Source organism: Python bivittatus, unplaced genomic scaffold (assembly GCF_059951505.1).
Source record: "Python bivittatus isolate LINGU-HERP-01145 unplaced genomic scaffold, Pbiv_v1 ctg000580_np1212, whole genome shotgun sequence".
NCBI lineage: Eukaryota > Metazoa > Chordata > Lepidosauria > Squamata > Pythonidae > Python > Python bivittatus.
Window position 1 is genome coordinate 17,621,598 of NW_028277087.1, and position 22,022 is coordinate 17,643,619.

Genomic DNA, 22,022 nt, shown 5'->3' on the forward strand with positions numbered 1-22,022 from the left:
GTGCCCCCACCCCCCCTTCCCATCCTGTGACATCACCCCTCAACCTCTGGTGGTGGTACAGCTAAATGCATAATTGCCTTCTATGTGTTCAGAACATACGAGCTATGTAATACTCTCAGCTGTTGACAGAATCCTATCACCACAACTATCTATTGCCACAACAGGGTGGTAGTGGTGATTGAACTGCTAGGAAATTACTAAAAGGAAGTTTGAATCAAACCTAGGTTTGATCCAAACATTCAAATGTGACAGGTTTCTGTTAGTCAAACAGTTATTAGTTTCAATATTTACAGATATATCTTTTATAGGCTTCCTTCCAATTTTCTCTCCATCTCTTAGATATATAACATTCTAAAATTAGCTACAAATGGATGGCTAAATTGTATCATAAATTAGGAAAAAAGGGCTCAGTCTGGGGTCATAGATAACCAGTGAAAAGATACCTAAAGTAAACATTTGTTTGTCAGGAAAGTTCTTGATAATGTAAACACTAGATACCCTTAGCATGAAATGTGTATTTTTTTCTCCTTGGTTGTCTTCTGCAACTTAAACACAAGCACTTGGACATCAAGTATTAGTTCCAATGATAACAGTAATGTCAGAACAGAATAAAAATCAAACCGAGCAACCTTAAAAAAACAAAGATTTATTGCAGTAATACAATTTTAAAAACACGTCTGTAGTTAGGTCTACTAGTTTGAAAGTGGCACCACAAGGTCATGAGCTAAAAAAAGAAGCTATGGATTTAGGGGTACTCAATTAGCAATCCTTCTGTTTGGAGGACCGATTTTCAGACAGCAAACCACTTACTGTATTTCTAATAACCCACTAACCATTTTGAGATTCTTGGGCCTAAAGATACAACTCTGCCTTTGTGACACCAGAACATCTTACAAAATGCTCAATTAGCTGTATAATCCCAGGATACCCATCAATGGGTGGTCTGTCTTCCCTATCCATTAAATAGAATGTTTCTCTATTGCACTGTAATTTTAGAAAGAGATTCGTAGCTTCTCCAGATAGCTGTGGAGGTGTAAAAACATAAAAAAAATACAAAAATATTTTCTTGAAAGGGAGCAGCACCCTACCTTATTACAATTTGGATGCCTCTTGGTGGCCTCCAAAGCGATGCTCCACTCTTGAAGGAGAGAGGCACCATTTTAAGAAGTTGAAACTGACAAGCAAAAAAGATTCATGGCTTACTGGCTTTTAAATTTATTTGCCTCAGTTCACTAGAAATGATTTCCAAGTGTTTATATTCAGAAATAAGCAGGAGAAAGAACACACAACAGAAGAGGAAAAGGAAACACACAAACATATTTACAGTGTTGAGAGCCCACCCTCCACTTTTCCAGCAGTCACAATGTTAAGCAGCCCATCTCACCTGCAACCAATAAAGTGCCTTTCTTCTAACAACTTTCCCCTTATTTCATTAACAGACATAGGTAAGAGGACAATCCCATGTCGCCAAAGATCTTTGAGACAAAGCCCAAAGTCATTCACAATTCCATCCGCTTCCATTTTTTTGTAAATCAATACAACTTCCACAGAAGCCAATGATGATGCATCTGGATCACAGTATTGCTATCTTAAGTATACTAAGTCTTATGAATGGAAGAATCACATCACCTGGGTTTTAAATCAAAACACTTAACAAAAGCAATCTTTGGTTTAGCAACAGAAATGTAAAGAAGTAGATTCCCTATCCTCCAGATAAATTCCTATTTGGCAGGAAAAAATCTGCATAGCGAAGTTACTGAAATCCACATATATTTCATTATACCCACTCTGGGCTCAAATAGAAGACCATCATAGAAACAGTTAATAGAATTGATTTGCCAAGAGCCAATTCAGAAGTTCTTGCAGGACTGCAATCTCTTTTTAATGCAGAAAAATCCCCCCAATATAAAATCTCCAAAGTGTTAATGTTTGACAAGCATTGTGTGTGTTTTCTTCAAGACAGGATATTCCACATAATAGCAGTACCTGCTCTACTGAAAGGCTGAACTGGCTCCAAGGTAGAAAAGCATCAAAAACTCACATTGCTAGGAATGGGCTGGGTGGCTTACAGACTACTGACTGTAAATGTTAGCCACCCAGAGTCCGCAAATGGGGCAGCATATCAATGATGGCTGCAACTGCCTACCCAATATTTTGGACCACTAGGCAATATGAAGACAGAAACTGCTTTATGAAGGAGTGAGTATATGCCATTTTTCTCCTTACTGTGTCACAATATAAGCAAGTGTTGCACAGAACTGTTGGTTACAGAGGATTTTCTCACTGGAGTTCCACACAAAGTTTGGTAGATATGCTCAGTGAGAGTCAATAATTCTTATGATCAAGTAAAGATATGATGGTATTGAAAGACATGTGTGATTAATCTTTAAATAAGCCTGAGTAGTATAAGTACATTCTTTTTTTAAAGGGGCTTGATCAGATAAGAAAGTGCCGAGTCATGATGACATCACTGGAGTAGCATCAAGGTGGTGCCCGCGGGTGCCACCTTGACGCCACCCGTGACATCATCATGACTCAGCACTTTCTTATCTGATCAAGCCCCTTTAAAAAAAGTACGTACTTATACTACTAGCCTGATTTGCAAGACCTATCCCTTATCCTTTTTGATAGGAAGAATGATGCAAAACTGCCTAACCCCCAAGTTCTGATCCCAGCATGGAAAGCCAACACCGCATGGAGAAAGAGAAACATAAACAGACTCACAGGAACTGACTCACTGCCCAGGAAGCATCTGAAGTGGATCAAATATATAAACCCAAATTAAAGGAGGATGGACAAAAGAATACAATGAAAATGGAAAGCTTTTTTACTTCCAAAAAACCCTCCAAGACTGAAAACAAAATCACAACGGATTGAAGTCCTATGTACAACATACTACATCCAATAACTGGACACAAAAGGGAGGATAAGTCCTCATGCTCTCATCTCAGGAGTGCCAGCTTTCCCAAAGAGAATATGTAGTACACATAACCAAACTGCAAGAGGTATGTTTCCACCTCATAACTTGTGAAAAAACAAACCTTATGGCCGCAGCAGAGTTGCTCTATATTGGCAAATTATTATGGCCCAGCCTTTCTTTGGTGTCTGGTAGCTAGAGCAAGGAGCCTGGGAACTCTGGATGGCTCACTGTGAAAAACATTGATCTACTAATGGATGAATGCAACACATACAAAAAAGTCATAATTATCGCCAGTATTTTTTTCTTAAACAAAAAAAAGATGATTTTCTGTATTAAAATTATGGCAACAGAATTTAGAAACTCATTAAAAAAGCATCATTTGCCAGAAGGTTCCTGAAATGTGCATTTGTGTGGTAAGTTTGTGAATGATGCACACTTTAAAAGAAAGAAGTCCAAGAACATTGCTAGAACTGATTGACCAAGATGGGCTCAAACATTTGCATGACTGTCAGATTACTTTCTTCCATGATTCTCTTCCTGTCTCCATGCTTCAAATGATTGCCAGGTTACACATCCAGAGTCTGTTTTCTTAGTTTCTTTTAGAAAATATAAACTGGAAATAAAATGTGCAGGTAAAATTCTTTCCTCTTCAGCAGAAAAAGAAAAAAAAGGCAGTGACTCAGAACTGTTGAGTTCCATTGCAGGTGTCTGAAAACATATGTTGGGAGGAATTTACAGCTTGGGCAAATAAAGAGCTTCTGGAGCTTTTGCAAATGGAAGTCAGACCCCTGTTGTTCCAGGCACTACTGAACTGAGTACACAAAGTCTACTACAGTGATGGTGGGTCAGAATAGGGAATTTCCCACATAGAGGCCCAACTATTTCTTAACGGTGTCCAGTGTATGCCTTAAACCAAGAGGTAACTGAGGCTGCTGCTGAGGAGATCATGCCACCGGCACTGCTGCTGGCTATCGGTTGTGATGCCTGTGTGCTCTGGCTCTGCAGCATCTCTACCGGCTGGGAGGGGATGTCACAGAACCGTGGGCTGGGCAGGTTCTCCCAGTCTGTTCCAAGGTCAGTTTCTTCATCACTTATGTGCTCATCTCCACTCTCATCTGTTTCACCAGCACCACTGGGGTCCACAAACTCCATGGAATCTTCCAAATCAGCACTGATCTCAAATGGTCCAGACCTATGGGAAAGAAAAGAAATGCTTTGGTCACACACTTGATGGCCAAAATGGAAAAAATAGGCACACATTTATGTTTAAAGGTGTACACGCTGAAAGTAAAAAGATCAAATGTGAAGGAAATGACACTTGAGTTGAGCAACTGACTCAAAAACTCATCAGAGCAAGCTAAGTATGATGAAGCAGGATTTTAAAAAGATCAACAGAATAAGGGAATAATTCCTGGGAAGAACCCATAAAGCATCAAGCTACAAGAAGTATTGTTTTGCTAAGGGATATGGCAGTTCATGTAGAACTGAGACAAATTTCAATCCCTTGTCACAGTGAGGAAAAAAAAAATTGAAAAACAGGCAAGTGTTCACTGAAGTCAGGAACTTGCTCTTGTTGCTATTTCACCCAGAAATAAATAAATAAATAAATAAATAAATAAATTCATTCATTCATTCATTCATTCATTCATTCATTTTTATTTATATATCAAATTTGTCACCACCCATCTCGTTGAACAACTCTGGGCAGTTTACAAAACAGCTAAAATCAATTAAAATGACAAAATTACAAATAAAACTACAAAATTACAATAATAGAAAATATTTATTAACAAATTCATAATTTGTTAATAAGTAGATGTCTGTAATTGAAAAGGCCCATCCCAGATTCCAGGACCAAATTCTCTTTTCTCTCAGACTTGAAGAGTTGGTGATGGTCAGAGTGGATGTTACTTGTGTCATGAGCCTCATTCAATATACAGTCGTTTATCAAACTTCACCTTCACTATTGTTTACAGTGATATTTGATACAGAGAAGTGAGAAAGGCTGCCAGGAGGCTCAGAAAGCTGGTGAAAGAGGAAAATAATCAAATTACTGATGGCAGGGAAGAAAGAGGGGCATGTATTATTCAATTGTTTCTTACCTTCCCAAATGTTCTGTCTCAGGACTGACCAAGTACATCAGGTTTCTGAGAGTATGTAGAGGGTGCAGAAGATCTAGGTTGACGTGCTGGAAAAGCACAAGAAGGAAAGCAGAATACTCATCAGGCAGGCCTTGAAAGATGAGGAGGAAACAATGTAAAGCCTTCCAAGAAGGAAAAAGAAACCAAATAAAAACTACCTGAGAAAAGCAAAGGTAAAGGATATTGGCATTTAGCTTTTTCACTGCCCAGGTGAATTTCCTCCTGCTGAGATTTTCTCCACAGAATTCACTGTAAAATATATTAAGACGCAAATATTAAGGCACTAAAATCTTAAATAAGGACTCAGAGCAAATAGACAAACATGTTTAGGTCACTCTGACTTTGCAAAATGGATTTGCTGGAACAGCTAGCATAAAAAGAACAAGGCTCATCTAGTTCTACTTTCCATTTTGGAAAGGAGGTAACTTTATAGAATTGTGCCCTCCCTCCCTCCCTCCTTCCTCACTGATTCCATATCCATTCACACTGGTTTACAAGACTGAACATATTAAAATCAGTAACACTATTTCAGATAAACAACCCTGATATCTATATTAAGTATTTATGTAATTTAACTTTTGCAGAGGCTTAGGAAGCTTCCCATTTGGGGTGTATGTGTGTGTGTGTTAAATGAAACTTATTGCCCCATCCCCTCCAAATCTATAAATGCCAGGAATGTTGCAGAATGGGTGGTCAGTTTAAAAAAAAAAGTCACAAAAGTGTTTGCTTCCCATCAGCTCTAAAGTTCTATTACCATCTCAGAATCCACTCACAAACTTGGCTGTCTGTCAACCTACAATTATTAGTATTTCTGTAAAATCTACTTAGAACTCAAAATTTGGTGTACATACATATAACATGCTATATTGTAATGGGTTCCAATTCCTAGGGGCCTGTCATTCAACATAATGTTCTCAATTACCTTTTTGGCATGCATTCTAGCTCCTTCTAGATTCCTTACCTGTTGTATAGCTTTTTGGGAAGGTTTACATCCAGTATAAGTGACAAAATGTTAGTCAGCTGAGTTGCATAGCACAGAGCAGCACTGATGGTATAAGCAGGATTGTTATGCTCCATGTCTAGAACAGAAGCAAGGAAAAAATCAGAAAGTTTTCATGGACTCACCAGAAAAGGCAAAGACCAAAGATTTACAACATGGTACCCATGGAGAACAAAGTACCCACAACAACTAAAGATGCTGTTTGTGGAATCTCAAATTTAAACACAGAAGTATTTTTCAAAAATTAAATTTGTAAAATCTCACAAGATCACCAAGTATTACTAAAGTTCAGTGTTCTTGCATGAGTTTTACTTCATAAGTTTTATTTTTGGGCACCAGGGTTGCCAAACCATTGAGATCAGCCTATCTTTTACTTCTGAGATTTTGTATGTAATGCCATGTAATGAACAACCATCTTCTCAGCTATGAGAGCTAAAAATGTGTTCTTGGAAAACTCTCTAGCCAGTATCATGTTCTTCAATTCTTAGGCTCCCCATGAAAATCATGGCTCAGTCAGAAGGCAGTTTATGGTATCCTGTGCTTTTCTTATGCCAAATATCTAGGTGAGATCATGGAATTTGCATCTCAATACTGTTAAAAAAAACTGATGAAGAGGCTGGCTTCCAGCAGACTCAAAAAAGTTTAAATCACACCTAGCACTTTACCTGGTCCTTGTGTGGTTTTCTTCTCTTCTACCCAATTGTAATATGCAGAATAATCCCCATTGTTGGGAAGGGTTATCCAAGGGCCTGTGATGCCAATGCTGGTGTCTCCATTATGGTCATCACACACCCATCGCCCAGAAAGGTAGGTGGTCCTCCTGGCTTCTGCAAGCTTGCTCACTGTGCTAGACGTCATGGCATTCTCACTCTCGGAAGATACATCTGTGGGGTCCCTAGAGGAAAGGCAAGGAAGTGTTACTAATAGGATTGCGCAGCACTTCAGATTTTATTCCAAAAAGGTTTCAGAGTGTGCATGTCAGGAAAAGGCATGGCTGCTTTAAAAAGTTACAGACAGGTGCTACGTTTGCAGCACTGTGTCATCCATGCAGTGAAGGAAAAACACCAACCTCCTTGGGAGTAAGCCTTATTATTAAGAAATGAATACTTTCAGACTTGGTGCCTGATGAGCTTAAAGGTAAGGAAGGCTTCTGAGAAGGGAGGAAACAGAAGGACTAAGGAGAGAGCAAGCAAGCTGATACAGAGCAAGCAAAAGTGGAAGAAACGGCTGCTAGACCTCTATTCAGGCCTGTGAATTTCCCCAACTCTTCAAAGAGGCCTGACAGTGAAACAACTCCCCTGATGAAGAACTGAGCTGAGCTTTTCCCTCCAGCAAAAATGCCAGATGGGAAGCAAAACAGTTGGTTCTTGTAAAGGAAAAGGACTGCCCAAACTTCCTCCGCTGAGGCTGAGATTCCAAACATGCATGCTGGGGAAAGAAAGACCAAAGGACATAAACTGCTACTATCAAGACAGCTTATTTCTCTTGTTGAACATTTAATCTGATGACAAACTGAAGCTTCAAGGGAAAGTGTATGTATTTTAAAGCCCTCTCCTTGAGAGTTGAAAGAGAAAATGTGAATAATCTATCTTCCTACTTCCATTTGCCTCCTGATACTTCCAACTGCTTGTTTGCTCCCCATCTCTCTGTATAAAGGGGCCACTGGTACACTCCAGAGCACATGCTTGCAATTGTATTTAAAGTACTTCAAGCACTTTAATCATTAAATGGCCCAATACTATGAAACATAGGAAAGTGCCAGATAAGCACCTTAGTGGAACAGAAATAGGAAAACTCATGGTACTGGAAACTCCCTGACTGAATCCTAAGAGTCCTTTTTCTGAGCTACTGCATGCGGGAGCAAAATTATGCCTTTTTATTTAAGTCTGGTAAGAAGTTATGGATGTCTCCACAAATAATACATTTTAGGAAACCTCTATTCCAGGATGGGGGACAGCTATTGTAATTCCCATTATAGTAGAAAAGGGAAAGTTCAGAGGCTACATCAAATAAGAATAAAAGGAAGTTAACAGAATCATTATAAATTACAAGGAAAGACTATGAGTTGACATTAGAAAAGAAGTGGATTAAGCAACTTGTTCAGCTTTCAGAAATAAAAGTGAAAATGTCAGAGGCAGCAGGAGAAGAATCAAGAAGAACTGGAACGAGGACTGAAAAGAGAGTTTATTCCTTCAAAGTATCTCTCATCATTACTGCTGCTCCTGGAGAAGAACAGGGAGCAAAACCTGCTTAGAGTATACCCAAGAACTTTCAACACCAGGTTGAGGAGCTCCAGTCTATGCAACCCATTTCAAGCAAAGGTCCCTCTTCATTTGACCTATACTTAAGGAAGGAGGAAGGTCTTTCTACTGAAAAAGGAGCTAAATAAATAGGGTGCTATCTACTATGTGACAGGCAGGTGTTGGCCTTTGCAGACAAACACTTCTGAAACTCCCTTAATTATGTCCTTTCTACGCAGACTTGATGGCTGGGGTTATTGATTCACAATCTTGTATATTTGTTGTTGATATGCTCCAGTACTCCAGTTCTGCCACAATTTATACTTCAGCTATCCAAGGGCTCAGTTGATTCATTGCCAAACATTAATAAGGTGTTTGCTAAAACATTAAGATTAATTAATTAATATTAATAATTGCAGTTAAAAAAGGGCTTTTGCACAACTTCGGGTTGTATACCAGTTACGCCCTTTCCTGGATTGGGATGCCCTTGGATAGCTGAAGTATAAATTGTGGCAGAACTGGAGTATGGAGTAAGTCATGCCCTTATCTCCCAGATAGACTACTGTAATGTGCTCTACATGGGGCTACCCTTGAAGAGTATCTGGAAGCTTTAGCTGGTCCAGAATGCAACCGCGCAAGCTATTTTTGGGGCGTGAAGAAGGACCCATATAACACCACTGCTTCGTGAGCTGCACTGGGTACCAGTTTGCTTCCAGGTCCAATTCAAGGTGTTGGTTATCACCTTTAAAGCCCTACATGGCATGGGGCCAGGTTACCTGAGGGACTGCCTCTCCCCCACGAGTTCATCCTGTCCCACCTGATCACACAGAGAGGGCATGCTCCGGACCCCTTCGGCAAAAGAACTCCAACTAGCGGGGACCAGAAGACAGGCCTTCTCTGCTGTAACCCTCGCCGTTTGGAATATCTTGACCCTGGAGGTGAGATTGGCCCCCTCACTCCAGGCCTTTTGGAGGGATCTGAAGACCTGGCTCTGGCATCTGGCCTGGGGTGAGGAAGGGGATCATCAAGTGTGGGGTTGGCTAGTCCCTTAGTGGCCTGGTGTTGCTGCCTTGAACCATCGGCCTCCTGGATTTTTTCCCTTTTATTTTTGTAAATGTGTATTGTTATAGGTTTTAATTGTATATTTATTTATTGTTTTAAAGTGTTGTGAGCCGCCCAGAGTCCCCCATTGGGGGGAGATGGGCGGGGGACAAATTTAATAAATAAATAAATCAAGCAAGCAAGCAAGCAAGCTAGCTGGTAATGGTATGGTACTGAAGCTTCCTAATATCCTACACCAGTAATTAATTCTCAGCCTAACCATCTCACGGTGTTATGAGGATAAACTACCATAAGAAAGGGAGAAATCAAATTTAATAGATACTTCAAATTAAGTAAATCCAATTGGTCTCAATGAGGCTTATTTTCAAGTAAAGATAGAAGAGAACATCTCATTCTGTGCATCTCCTACTCTCATTGCCTTCTAACGGGACTGGTTTTCCTCCACTGATTATGAAAAAATATCATTTCTTCTATATAGACCATGAAAGTGAACCACTTCCTGAATATATGATTAACCACATCAGCCACACTACTCCTCCCTGCCTACCTCATGCCAATCTTCACTTCCTCAATAGGGAATATAACAGAGGTTAATTCTAGGACATGTGACCGCCGGAGATTTGCCAGATGCTCATGATGGCTTCTCAAGTCATAGTTTCTCTTCTCTACCAACTCTCCAAGTCTGCGATTGTGCCTCTGGATTTTCTCCTTTTTCTCCTGATGGCGCTGAGCCCTTCGATAAAGCTTCTGGTTCTCATCTTTAATCTTAAGAAGCCACTCAGAATCTAAATAACAAAGGCAACAGTAAATCTTTGGAACTTGCTCTCAAAATGGTGCTGTTGATTACTCAATGGATAATGTATAAGTAAATTATATTACTTAGATCAGCAAACATACATTCTATCACTAGTAGAAATATGTAATGACTGTGAAATAAAGCAGTGTCTGGGATCTCCAAGCAGGATTAAATCTGAAATCCATAGCATAGCATCTTAGGATGCAAATGTGTCTTTGTCCCACCTAACTTTTCACACTAAAAAACTTTTTTAAGAAAAACAGAAACTACATACTGTAAGGCAAAACAACTATTTCCAGCATTATCTTGATGTCGAGTAAAACTTCTGGGCCCCAAGAGAGCCTCTTTCAAAAGAAAAATGAAGCCAGGTAGCCATTAACATGCTGCATGTTGCCCAAAGAACCTCCATTTGTATCAAAGGATTCTGGAAGCACATTTGAGGTACACTAAATGCCAGGTAGGCCCATTTGGCCAATCAATTTTACATATATTTAAATACACGCCTTAGGATATGTCCAATACTACTTCATAGCACAGGAGTGCAAAGGAAGATCAGAAATACGAAGGTAATCTTTCACACCATTACTATTCTTATCAGAGCAGCTTTGGTAAGCTAATGAAACTGGTTAACGTTGTACAATTATCAGAGAAGATATGGGTATAGAAAAGGAATTCCATAACAGGAATCTGCCAAGACTTCTGCAATCATAATTTACTTTTTGCTATTTCTTCATTTTCTTTGCATATTGTTTGCTTCAGTTGCTCAATTCTCATCTTGCAAGACATTATTTTCCATCTCTGAAAGCAAAAGAACATTTATTAGAACTTGTAAAAAAATACACTATTTTTGCATTCTTTTAAAAAAAATCATTTTGGTCAAAATAACAGATGCGACGATTGGCTAGAATCCCTTGACTCCATCCCCAAATGCATTCAGCTTTAATCAGCAACCCAGAAGTTCCTGAGGCCACTGAAAACAGAGTAAGCAATTAGGATGCCCTAGATTTACCTTTCAATTTGATATTATAATTAAGTAAGCCATCTATGTTTTGGTTTTGCCCACATTTTGGTTTTACCTTCATTTCAGAAGAGAGTTACACAACAGAATGATTGATTCTTCAACCAAACTATCTAGTGGAAGTTATAGATTTTAATTATCTGCTAGTTCTTTAGGCACCATCTCAGAAGTAGGAAGTTTCTCTAGGCCAAGCTGCACTGATCCTCAAATAACAATGGCGGTCAAATCCTTGGCAAAAAGTTCCATATCAGACAGAGACATATCAGGGGAACCAAGTGCCACTTCCAAGAGGCACAAACCTCCCATCAAACTTAAGGGCATCTGGTATCCCTTTTAAAAATATCAGACTATTGTACTATTTAATAACGGTGTGCAAAATGATTTGAGTTTGAAATAAATTGCTCCAACCTCCAACCAGTGTGTTTCAAGTGCAAATTTGAAGCAGGGCGATTTTGAGCTCTGAACACTTTTGGAATGCCTGGAGTGGCATCAGCATTAGGTAAAGTCAGAACAGTATTGGAGTATTCTGATATTCCAAAAAAAGATTTATTTGAATATAATCTGTCTTGCAGTTAAGCATCCAACCTTTACAGATACAATAAGCATTTGTTCATTCGGGCTGAAATGTAATTATTTGCAATGATGTGGGCACCATCACCCACATATAGGACAGATACATGGGAAGAACCAACTATTAGTTCCCTTCCCATGCAAGTAGCACTGTGAATAACAGCACTGTGGAAAACTAGTTGGAATGAAATATGAAATGAAAGAATTCTACAATGCTCACCAGCTGATCCGCTATCTGCTTCCCCTCCATAGCTTTTAACAACCTACAAGAAGTGGAGGAGGTGAAAAAGAAACAGAAGATTAACTGGCAACCAGAAATACACTTCCATGTTGGTTAAGATAATTTAAGTTGATTATATATTGACATCTACTTAAATAAAGTAAAATAGAATGAATCGGGACTTACTGAGACTGGAATTCATGCTGTTTCTTTTTAAGGTGCTTTAGTCTCTCTTTTTTTTCAGAAAACCTAGAAAAGAGTAACATTTAAATGTGTTTCTCAATGAATAAGGTCTATATTAGACCATCCTTGCTTAGAGTGTTATCACTTTACCTTTTTATATGCCATGTTGAACATGCCATTCACTTCATAAATAACAAACCACTGTAGAAGCAACAAGATGAATAAAATGATCCCTGACTGCTGGAGGAATTTCTGGATAGGCATTGGTCTTGTTAGACAGAAGTGGCAGAATGGAGATCATTATCCATTGGTGGCCAACAGGCTGATCTTGGCACCAAACTAGAGAGACACCATTAAAATTCTTAAGCAAGAGTAGTGAACTTGTTTAGCTTAGATATCACCAAAATCAGTATAACCATGCTAGAGAACTGAAATCAATAAAAGCTATGCCAGAGAATAAGCAGTTCAAAACTATGAAACATCACAGTTTGTACTTATGCAATGAAATAGATTTGCCCGATCTGAATTTGGGAAGGCAATTTTATGTAGGAATATTAAAACTTTTATAGCAGACTCTCTCAGGCTGGTACCTGTCTTTCAATGTATTATATTAAACTCCTCTGAATTCAAGCCAATTAGGTCAACCATTCTAGCTGAGGATGATAGAAGATACAGAGCAGCACATCTAAAGGAGAGATACCAGGCTGAAAAAAGCTGTTTTATAACATATTCCTATGCAAGCTTACTCAGAAGTAAATCCCACTGAGTCATTCCCATACAACTAGGTATAGAATTGGAACTTTAAGGTAACTCATACAACTGGAATAATAAAACACATACCAATGACACTATGGAAAAACAATGTCTTAGAAAGAAATAAAACACAAAAAAGCAATAAGTGTAGAGCTTAAACACAAGACCTAGAAGAATTAGAATGGAAGAAAAGTTACGCAATATATAAACTGAAAGCTCTCTGCCAAAGAATCCAGCTCAGCTCAGACCTAATTTCCTTGAACAAGGTGTTACACATACTGGGTGCCACAAGAGAAAAAGCCTATGAGACTATTAATTGAAAAAGTGGGAGAGAATCATAGGACCTAAACAGGGTAATGGTTAAAACACTATGGTAAAGAAGATTACCTTCCATGTAAATCTGAACTGTCACTAGTTGTTATTGCTTAAAAGCTATACTTAAAACAGACTGACTCCATACTGACTTATGAAGTATTAATAATTACTACAATTATTACTCCTACATAGGCAATAATTATTCCTACACAGAAGCATCCCTCTCCTTCCAAAAGCAGGTTTATTTTTTATAAAAGAAAGTATTTATTTTCAACCTAGGAAGAAACTAAGCCTCAACTATCAGACATCTGGGACATCACAAAAGTTTATGCTATGTACCATTAGTCAGTAAGATATACAGAAACTTCCCTGATTCCTATTCACATACAGCCAAATGTTAAAACCTGCCACTCAGCAAAGTGGTTATTTTTCCTTTTTGAACTTCTGCTTCTGCTGTATTTATACATACAGCTGAGGGGAAAAGAGCTCTAGGTACTGTCAAAAACATTTTAAAGCATATTTTTCTTTCATCAGTAGATTAGGCATTATGTTCTTTACAACCTGTCTGATTAAGAGCATCTCAACATTCAGGAAGTTCTACCAATTTAAGACATTCTGTTCTCTACCATGGATGCTGATTCAACATTTGTGTATAATGTTTTGAAGAAACAAAGTCACTGGATCCAGTTCTTAACTTTGGGATGCAGTTCCAAAACTTTTTTAAAGAAATGGTTGAATAACTTTTTTTAATAATGTGTGATTATATTAAATTAAAATATGTTTAAAGCAGTTGATTTTACCAGCACATGAATTATGTATTGAGCCTATTACTGATTGATTTATGGAAATTGGTTAGTGGTACAGGCATGCACTGGGTTTTGTACCAGTAATTTCTTTACTACATATTTTTAAAGTGGTCTATTACTCTTTCAGATGAAGAGAGGCTTTTTTTGGCAACAGATAAGTGTATCTTCTTGGAGCTTTTCATATTTTCAACACTTGTTCATGTAATTTTAGAGACATCAAGAAAGAATTTGTATCCAAATTGATGCTATTCCATCTTTCTTTATTATTATATGATTTGACACTATGACTAGTCTCTCACTGACTAATTCTTTTCCAAATTGAAATATACACAGACTGAAATAACAGCTTTAAAAATGTGGTGGAACAGGTATTACACCTTCAGCTAGGTCTCTGATAACAAACGACCAATTTGACATTCACAGAAACTATACAAAAACCATTATACAGAGTTTCTGTTTACTATAGGTGGTTATATCTCACTACCATTCCTGAATATAAACTTACCCTATCAATAGGATAGTTTATAGGCTGAAACTTTGGAATTATTGTGCTTAGCTGCAGCTAAGATGATTGCTTCATTCTGGTGGAAAGATTCCAGCATATCTGATTTAAAACCCTAGATGGAAAACATGTATTTTTATTTAACATTTGCATAATACAAAACAATAATGATTTTCTTTGTACAAATAAGGCTATGCACGTTTACTTAAAAGTAAGATCCACTATGTTCAATGGGATGAGTTTACTCTTAATGAGTACAGGACTTCACAATCCTAATGGAATTTCCTGGAAGTAACTCTTTGGCTGTTTTCACATGACACACTGACCCATTAGCCAATCACATCTTAGTACAGTTTGTTACACAAACCCAGTCCATGGGTTTGGTATATGGTCCATGTGACCCTAGGAAATTGGGTAAATTGAATAAAACAATCATGTAACACAACCTAGTCATTCAACAAGGGGAGGTATTTCTACATAAACATGTACAGAAGATATTGCTCATCTTTTCTAATTTCCAGCAGGTCCTGCAAGTTCCAGTTATAGCAAACAAAGATACAAAACTTAAAAAAAACCAAAAACCTATAACCATCCTATTGTTGTGGAATGCTCCCTCAATTGAGATTTTCTGGTCCCATTGCTGACAATATTTTCCACCAAACAGTGAAGACAGGGCTCTTTCAAAAATCAAGGTGAAGGAGAGTGCTTAATGACTTTCTGCCAGTTTGTTTTCGATGCTGGCTGTTTATTTTGTCATTTAATTCTTGCATTTCATTACTGTGATTGACAGTCACTCTGGAAGCTTTATAAACAAAAAGGACAAGGTGAAAGTATTTGTAATAAGTAACTAAAATCCAACATGCATCCCGTCAATCTAGTTATATATGTAAGAGAGCAGAGATATTTGACTTCTGTTAAAAATTCTCAATTAGATAGAAAAGGTATATGCTAATCCATCCCTCACAAAGGTCTGCTTATTAATTTATTTTACAGGTCACCCAACTCCTAAATGACTCTGGGTGGCTTAAATTAAAACAACCATTGTATGTTTGTAAAATGCTTGAAAACAGTCTTTCCACACTTAAAGAACTTGGTGGGGAAACTATAGGCACAATCCTGACCTAGAAGTGAACCCAATGGACTGAAGGAAACTTACTTGTAAGTAAACCTGCACTATCGGGCTATATGCTGGATGGAGTTAAAAGTATAGGTAGTCCTCAATTAGTGATCACAATTGGGACCAGCAGTTCAGTTGTTAAGAGAAGCAGTCACTAAGTGAAACCGTGACTGTGCTTATGATTTTACTTCAGCTTTCCTTTGCTTAACAGACCTGTGAAGGTCATAAGTGCAAGGATTGGTCGCAAAGTTACTTTTTCATCACTGTTGTAACTGCGAACAGTTGCTGTACAAAGCTGTTGCTAAACAAGGACTCCCCCCCCCCCTTCCTAGCATTTTCCTGCAGGTGCTTTTTGGATCAACCGAATTCAACAGGAATTGACTGACCGGCTTGTCACCTGAGCCTGATGTCATGGCCTGAGAGAGTGATTGGCCCAAAGTCATCCAGCTGGCTTTCATGCCTAAGGCAGGACTAGAACTCACAGGAATTGCTCCCTCTCTTCCCTGCTACCATTGCTAGATAGGCTGGAGCTTCCTCCCCACAGAAGCTGTCTGAACCCATCACTCTGCAAGGAAGAGAAGCAGCAGCAAAGGGGAACTGTCATCATCTCTGTGACCACCTGCTAGTTATCAGGAGCCACTCAATAACTGGAACGTCATCTAGGTCATTCTGAACAGCTCATTTCCATCATAGCTGACCATTATAAAAACTATGAAACAATAAAAATGGGTGTCTAAAGTGTTTTTCTTTTCTGTATGACCTTTTTCTTCTATGTTGCTTTTTTTTTTTTACACTCGAAATTTGTGGGCAGGAACTGCTTTGTTTTTATCCAGTAAGCTTCCCTGGGAGTCTTTCAGGCTAAAGAATGGGATATAAATGCTTTAAATATTCAAAATGTGACAAACTGAAATTAGCAACTTCTGTTTCAAATGCAAATACTCTTACTATGGATCCCTGACTTACTCAGAATTGGATGTACAAGGCAGCTGCCTGTAAAAAATCTAGTAGCTCATGTTACCAACCCAACAAACCTAAACTTAGGTCAACAACTATTTTTAAAAAATCCTATTTCAGCTTAGATAAACAGATATGCAAAGAAGTTGTTTGGCCCTTGCACCAGCTTAATACGCCTATAGAAATTTATCAGTTATCTCAGCATAACGTCTTGATTTTTTAAAAAAAGTTTGTATTCTGCTCAGAGAATAGAACTACAACTAACATGTTTAGTTACAGGACAGCAAATTTCAAACTTTAGGAGAAACCTCTTGAAGATAACAACAGTTTAACACTGAAGCCAATTACCTATGAGATATAGGTAGTCCCCGGGTTAAGAACGCCCAGTTTACAGATGACCCATAGTTAAGAATGGAACCTATTGTAGCAAAATTGTAGTTAAACACACAATGATTTGAGTTAAACACACAATGATTTGAGTTAAACACACAATGATTTGAGTTAAATACATGATTTGAGTTAAATACACAATGCTACTTATACAGTATTATACAATAATACTGTTCCAGTTTACATACAAATTCAACTTAAGGATAGACCTTGGGAACAGAACTCATTCTTAAACTGAGGACTACCTGGAGGGTACTTTCTCTTGGTGGAAACTTCAAGAAAATAGATAACCTTTGGGAATAATCTAAGTTCCAGGTTTCCTGTGTCAATCAGGCAGACTGACTAGATAATCCTACAATCCCCCCCAACTCTTATTTAAAATATAAACTTCTGTTCCTGTTTCATAATCAGGGTATATTGCAGAAAGTTAACTATAGTTCTTGGTGTTAAGATGCAAGACAGCCCTGCTCTCTTTATGCAAACCCTCATCTTCCCCAGCAATCTGTCTCAAAGCAGCCAATTAGATGTTATCAGGAAACCTAAAAGTAGGTAGCAGTACCTTCCTCTCATTAGTCCAGTATGCAGATTAACGATGCCTATAATATTGGAGATTTATTTATTTATTTATTAATTACAACAACTTATCTGACACTCCATTTCCAGAAATCCTGAGTGGCTTAAATTTTAACATAGTAAGATTAAAACTGTGTTATGGTGACTCTTCTCCTTTCTTAGCACTCAGCATCAGTCAGTGTTGGTGGTGGCAATGACATTCCACAAGTCTTCCACAAGGCATTAGAACCTGGCTGTTCTTCTAGGCCTTGCCTAAGGTGTTTGTGGAGCCTGGGTGGTTGGTCTGTCTGGGTGCTTCCCACCTAGATCCTGAAAGCCTTCCAGTAGCGGGTCAGGACCTCCACTGCTGCCCGGCCTAGCCTGGAGATGTATAACTGAGTTTCATCACCATATTACTGATATCATGCCCTGTACTGGCAGATGATCTCTTATAGTGGCCCCATGTAGATGCTGAATGCAACGGAGAGAGAACTGAGGCTTGCAGAAAGCACAGTGGAGTGGCTGACAGCTTGACCTCTCTCCACCCATCAGTACTGACTGGAACTGGAAGGAAGAAAGAACACTAAACCACTAAAGAACAATGCCTATCACTCCTAATTTTCACAGCTGGTCCAAGAGGATTGACTGCTTATGTGCCATCAAGTCATTGTGGGCTCTTAGATGTATCTGAGGCTACTAGTACTAGAATAGTTGCACTCCCTCTATTTTGATGCCACAAAGAGTAACTGGTGCAATTTCAGTCCCATACCTAGGATTGAATCCTGACTGAAAAGGGACCAGATAAAACATTTCCTCCATGGTTCTCTGTAACTGTGATCCAATCACGTTCTCGAGAAGCTTCCCTAAAAAGGGAAAATTTGGAGACCAATCAACAATTGTCTAAAATAGCTAAGTTGAGCAATGGTTTCTTGAAGAAGGAACACCCGTCACCACTTTCAAAGCAAGAGGCATCACTTTTTACTCAAGGATGCATTTACCACTGACTGCATCCAGCATCCTGTCACCTCCCCAGTTGCTTTCACACATAAAGTAGAGCAGAGAACTAATCCATATATGATAGTGCTAACAACACAGAGGACCCTGTCCACTTCCTCAGGAACCACAGGCTCAAATTAATCCCAGATAACTCAAGACAAAGCTTCTATCATCTCTGCAGGAATTACCTAACCAAAGTCCAAGTGAATACGAGCAATTTTATTCTCCAGATGCTTAGCAAATTCATCACAACAGCCCAGCAAACCATCTTCCAATATGGTTTTCCCCAACAGTGACCAAGTCATTTTAAATGTTGTTGGGCAGCTATTCAGAGATGTAATCAGAGGAAAAGAAGTAAGCTTGCTTCACCACTCTTACCATCATGGTATAGGTTCAGACACGAGCTCTTACCTTGTTTAGTCACATGTTTAGTCATTCTTTGTCTGACTCCACTGTTACTCTAAGCATCTCTTCTGTTGTTTTATATCCTGGAACCACCATTACACCAAGGAACTCCCCCATGGATCTTCAACTTCAAGAACAATCCTGTTAAATGGTGCCTCTACCCTCTTATTCTAGAGGTCAACCAGGCACTTGACAGAACACCCCCCAAGGCTTTGGAGAACTCCCCAAGTGCTGTTTGAAATTCAACAGGATTTAATCGGTGTCATGAGTGAAGCATGACAAGGGGATAATGGAAACGTTCTCCATCCTCATATCTTATTTCAGCTGTTCCAAGACACAAAACAGATCTAATGTGTAGTTGCCTCTGTGGATCATCTGGGACAAGCTCATGATTGTCATGTTGGTTAAGAATTCACAAGCTTCTCTTCCCACCCCAGGAAGGTAAGTTAAAGTCCCTCAGAACAAAACATCATTGGAATTCCAACACCAATCCTACGATGAGATTGAGCTGTGCAGCAACAAAGTTGGAACAACAGTAGCACCCTATCTTGTCCCTCCAGCACAACCTCACAAATAGTGCCTTACATCCAGTTATCTATGGAACAGTGCCTCTGGTGACCCGGAGAATCTCCCAGATGATAATGTTCACTCTATCTCCTCTATCTTGGGGTCATGGTTGATGCAAGATCTGAAAGCCAGATGGGCAGATCTCCAAGAGAAGAACCCTCCTCTTTACTCATCCAGGTCTCAGCGATACATGCCACGTCTGCCTCCTCATCCCTAATGAAATCATGGATGAGGATATATCCATTGCAGTCAGATCTGACATTTAAGAGCATCATTCAGAACCCAAGGTACTCTGTAACCCCATTACCCAGCTCCCAAGATGATGTCTGGGGATTAAAAAAAGTCTAAGATTTCCAATCTCTGAGGGTGGCCCACCTCATTCCCTGCCATAATAAACCAGTTGACATCCCACGATAGCGAATTCCACTCTTTAAGGAAGACAAGAAAGCACATAACTTGACTGCCAAGAGTAAATTGCCAAAACATTGAAGAACTCAGATTTATTGAACCCACTAACCATGGTTTATTCAACTAACCCCAATCTGTTTATACAACATACTAATCTATAATATATTTAACCAAGGTTCCATGAATTAATTCAGTTGCCTTACTTCAGAATACACACTGAAACATATTTAAATGGTTCACCAAACAGCCAACCACAACTTAACTTACTCTGCTGTGCAAATACAGCTTCAGTAAATGTACTCAAATGAGCAGGATTCACAAAAGACCTGGCTAATTTGTGGTTCAGTTTATTATGTGAACATATTTACTGAGACTCAACTAGCCATTCACATTTTAGTCTAGCATATTGTGTGAATGTAATTTGTGGGTGCTCACCTAGCATTATATATGGAGTCTTACATCCTGTTCTAAGCATCCTCTCGCCTCAAAATAAATGAAGCAAAATGGAAAAATATTTTAATTTTGAAGCAAGTAAACTGGCAACCCAGCCAATCCTCTTTCAGGAACATTATGGAGAATTAAGGCTCCTGCTTGCATCATCTCTGACCACTGATTGTACTGACTACTGAAGGTTGGAATTAAACATATGGCAAATACAGATTGTCCATTTCTGGTCTATCTAGTTTCATAACCTGCTCTCATGGTGTCTAACCAAATCTTTCATTCATTCATTCTCAAGTCCTTCTCACAAGCAGGACTTGAGAAATAAACCCCTTGCAATTGGCTTTCAAAGATACATTATCTCAGTGCATGAAGGCTTTAATTAGCTATAAAAATGCTTGACAAGACTTGAGTTCCATTATAAACTCAGGGGATGGGATTGCAAGTCACACTTGCCCATAGTTACTTTAACTATAGATAATTTAATTAACCCAATTTGTTCACTTCAATGATCCACTACAGCATAAACTAGCTACACAGGTTGAGTTCATATCAAACGATAAAAAGTGGTTGGTCTGTAATACAGTGTGATGTGCATCGCGACCAAGAAGAGCCAAATTAGCACCAGTGCTTGTCGCCCAGAAACGTGAGAGGAACGTTTAACCAACCCATCTAAAGGACTAGTAGGGAATTCTAAAACCTTTGCGTTTGATACATTTAATCCTGCCCTCGGGACAGACCGGCAAAGAAATAAAGCCAACAACCCAGGCCCCAGCCCACCCCTGTCCTGTCAGGCACCCACCGCTCAGAATCGCGGCCATCGAAGAAAACGAAGTCGCCGCTGCGGACGCACTTGGCGCAGGTCAAGCGGCGGCGCGTGCTGTTGCAAAGAGGGCAGCGCTCCACAGCCACATAGAGGCCTTCGGCCCCGGCTTCCGCCTCCGAGGGATAAGGTCCTTCGGCGGTGGCCACAATACCGGGCCGCCGCCAGCCCGGTCCGGTCCAACCGTCACCCCTGGAAGACGCCATATTGCTGACGGGCTCGCGGCAGGCCGGCGGTCACGTGGGACTTTGTTTTCAAACAGAGGTATGATGGGAAGAAAAAAAAGAAGGCTGGGGAGAAGAGCACGTGCTGAAGATCGGGGGCGGAGCTAAGCAATACCTCAGAGGCTGACCTGATAGCGGGGGAATCGGAGCGGCGGTTTTTCTCGGTTGGAGGATTAAAGTTATCCCGAAAGGTCGAAAGACGTGCAGCCGGCAGCAAGAGCAATGGGGAGAAAGCAGGATTGAAAAAAACGAAGCTGCGTTCCCATGACGTATTAAACCACCGACCAATCAAGTTCATTTTAGTTTCAACGTGTTAGGCGTGCTCAACTTGCGTGGTTAGTTTTTGGTTCAGTGCGTGGTGGAAATTCAGAACGTTGGTCTAATTCTCAAACCACGAATGAGCGTGTTTGAGGGGGGAAAAAAAGGCCCAAGGAACGTGCAGATTTTTGCCTCTGGTAGAAGTTTTTGTGTGTGTTAAAGGCACGAGAGAAGCATTTTATATATACAGGACTTAAATGGCCGCTTAAATTCATTCTCTACTCCGCTCCTATTTCTTCCCTTCCTCTCAGGTCCACATACTACAATATGGCTAGCAAATCTGGTTTGCAAAAATATCCCG

General features: G+C 39.4%; 1 protein-coding gene across 1 annotated transcript; it reads right to left on the reverse strand.

The window, feature by feature from the left end:
* Positions 1-626: 626 nt before the first annotated feature.
* ATG14 (autophagy related 14) lies at positions 627-21,599 on the reverse strand. Its single transcript, XM_088149687.1, has 10 exons — positions 21,159-21,599; positions 12,154-12,216; positions 11,968-12,010; positions 10,876-10,957; positions 9,911-10,148; positions 6,727-6,956; positions 6,023-6,140; positions 5,220-5,310; positions 5,023-5,108; positions 627-4,112 (listed from the first exon to the last, which is right to left on the reverse strand). The coding sequence occupies exons 1-10, from the start codon at positions 21,383-21,385 to the stop codon at positions 3,806-3,808; spliced, it is 1,485 nt and encodes a 494-aa protein (XP_088005813.1). The 5' UTR covers positions 21,386-21,599; the 3' UTR covers positions 627-3,805.
* Between the last annotated feature and the right edge of the window lie 423 nt (positions 21,600-22,022).

Bases quoted from the DNA above. Each gene is read 5' to 3' on its own strand.
- ATG14 (XM_088149687.1), bottom strand. From the start codon at position 21,385: ATGGCGTCTTCCAGGGGTGACGGTTGGACCGGACCGGGCTGGCGGCGG. The intron at 10,958-11,967 runs GTGAGCATTGTA...TTTTGCTTTCAG, and splicing joins AGCAGATAGCGGATCAGCTG to AGATGGAAAATAATGTCTTG. The intron at 4,113-5,022 runs GTAAGAAACAAT...TCTTTCCCATAG, and splicing joins GAGACAGAACATTTGGGAAG to GTCTGGACCATTTGAGATCA.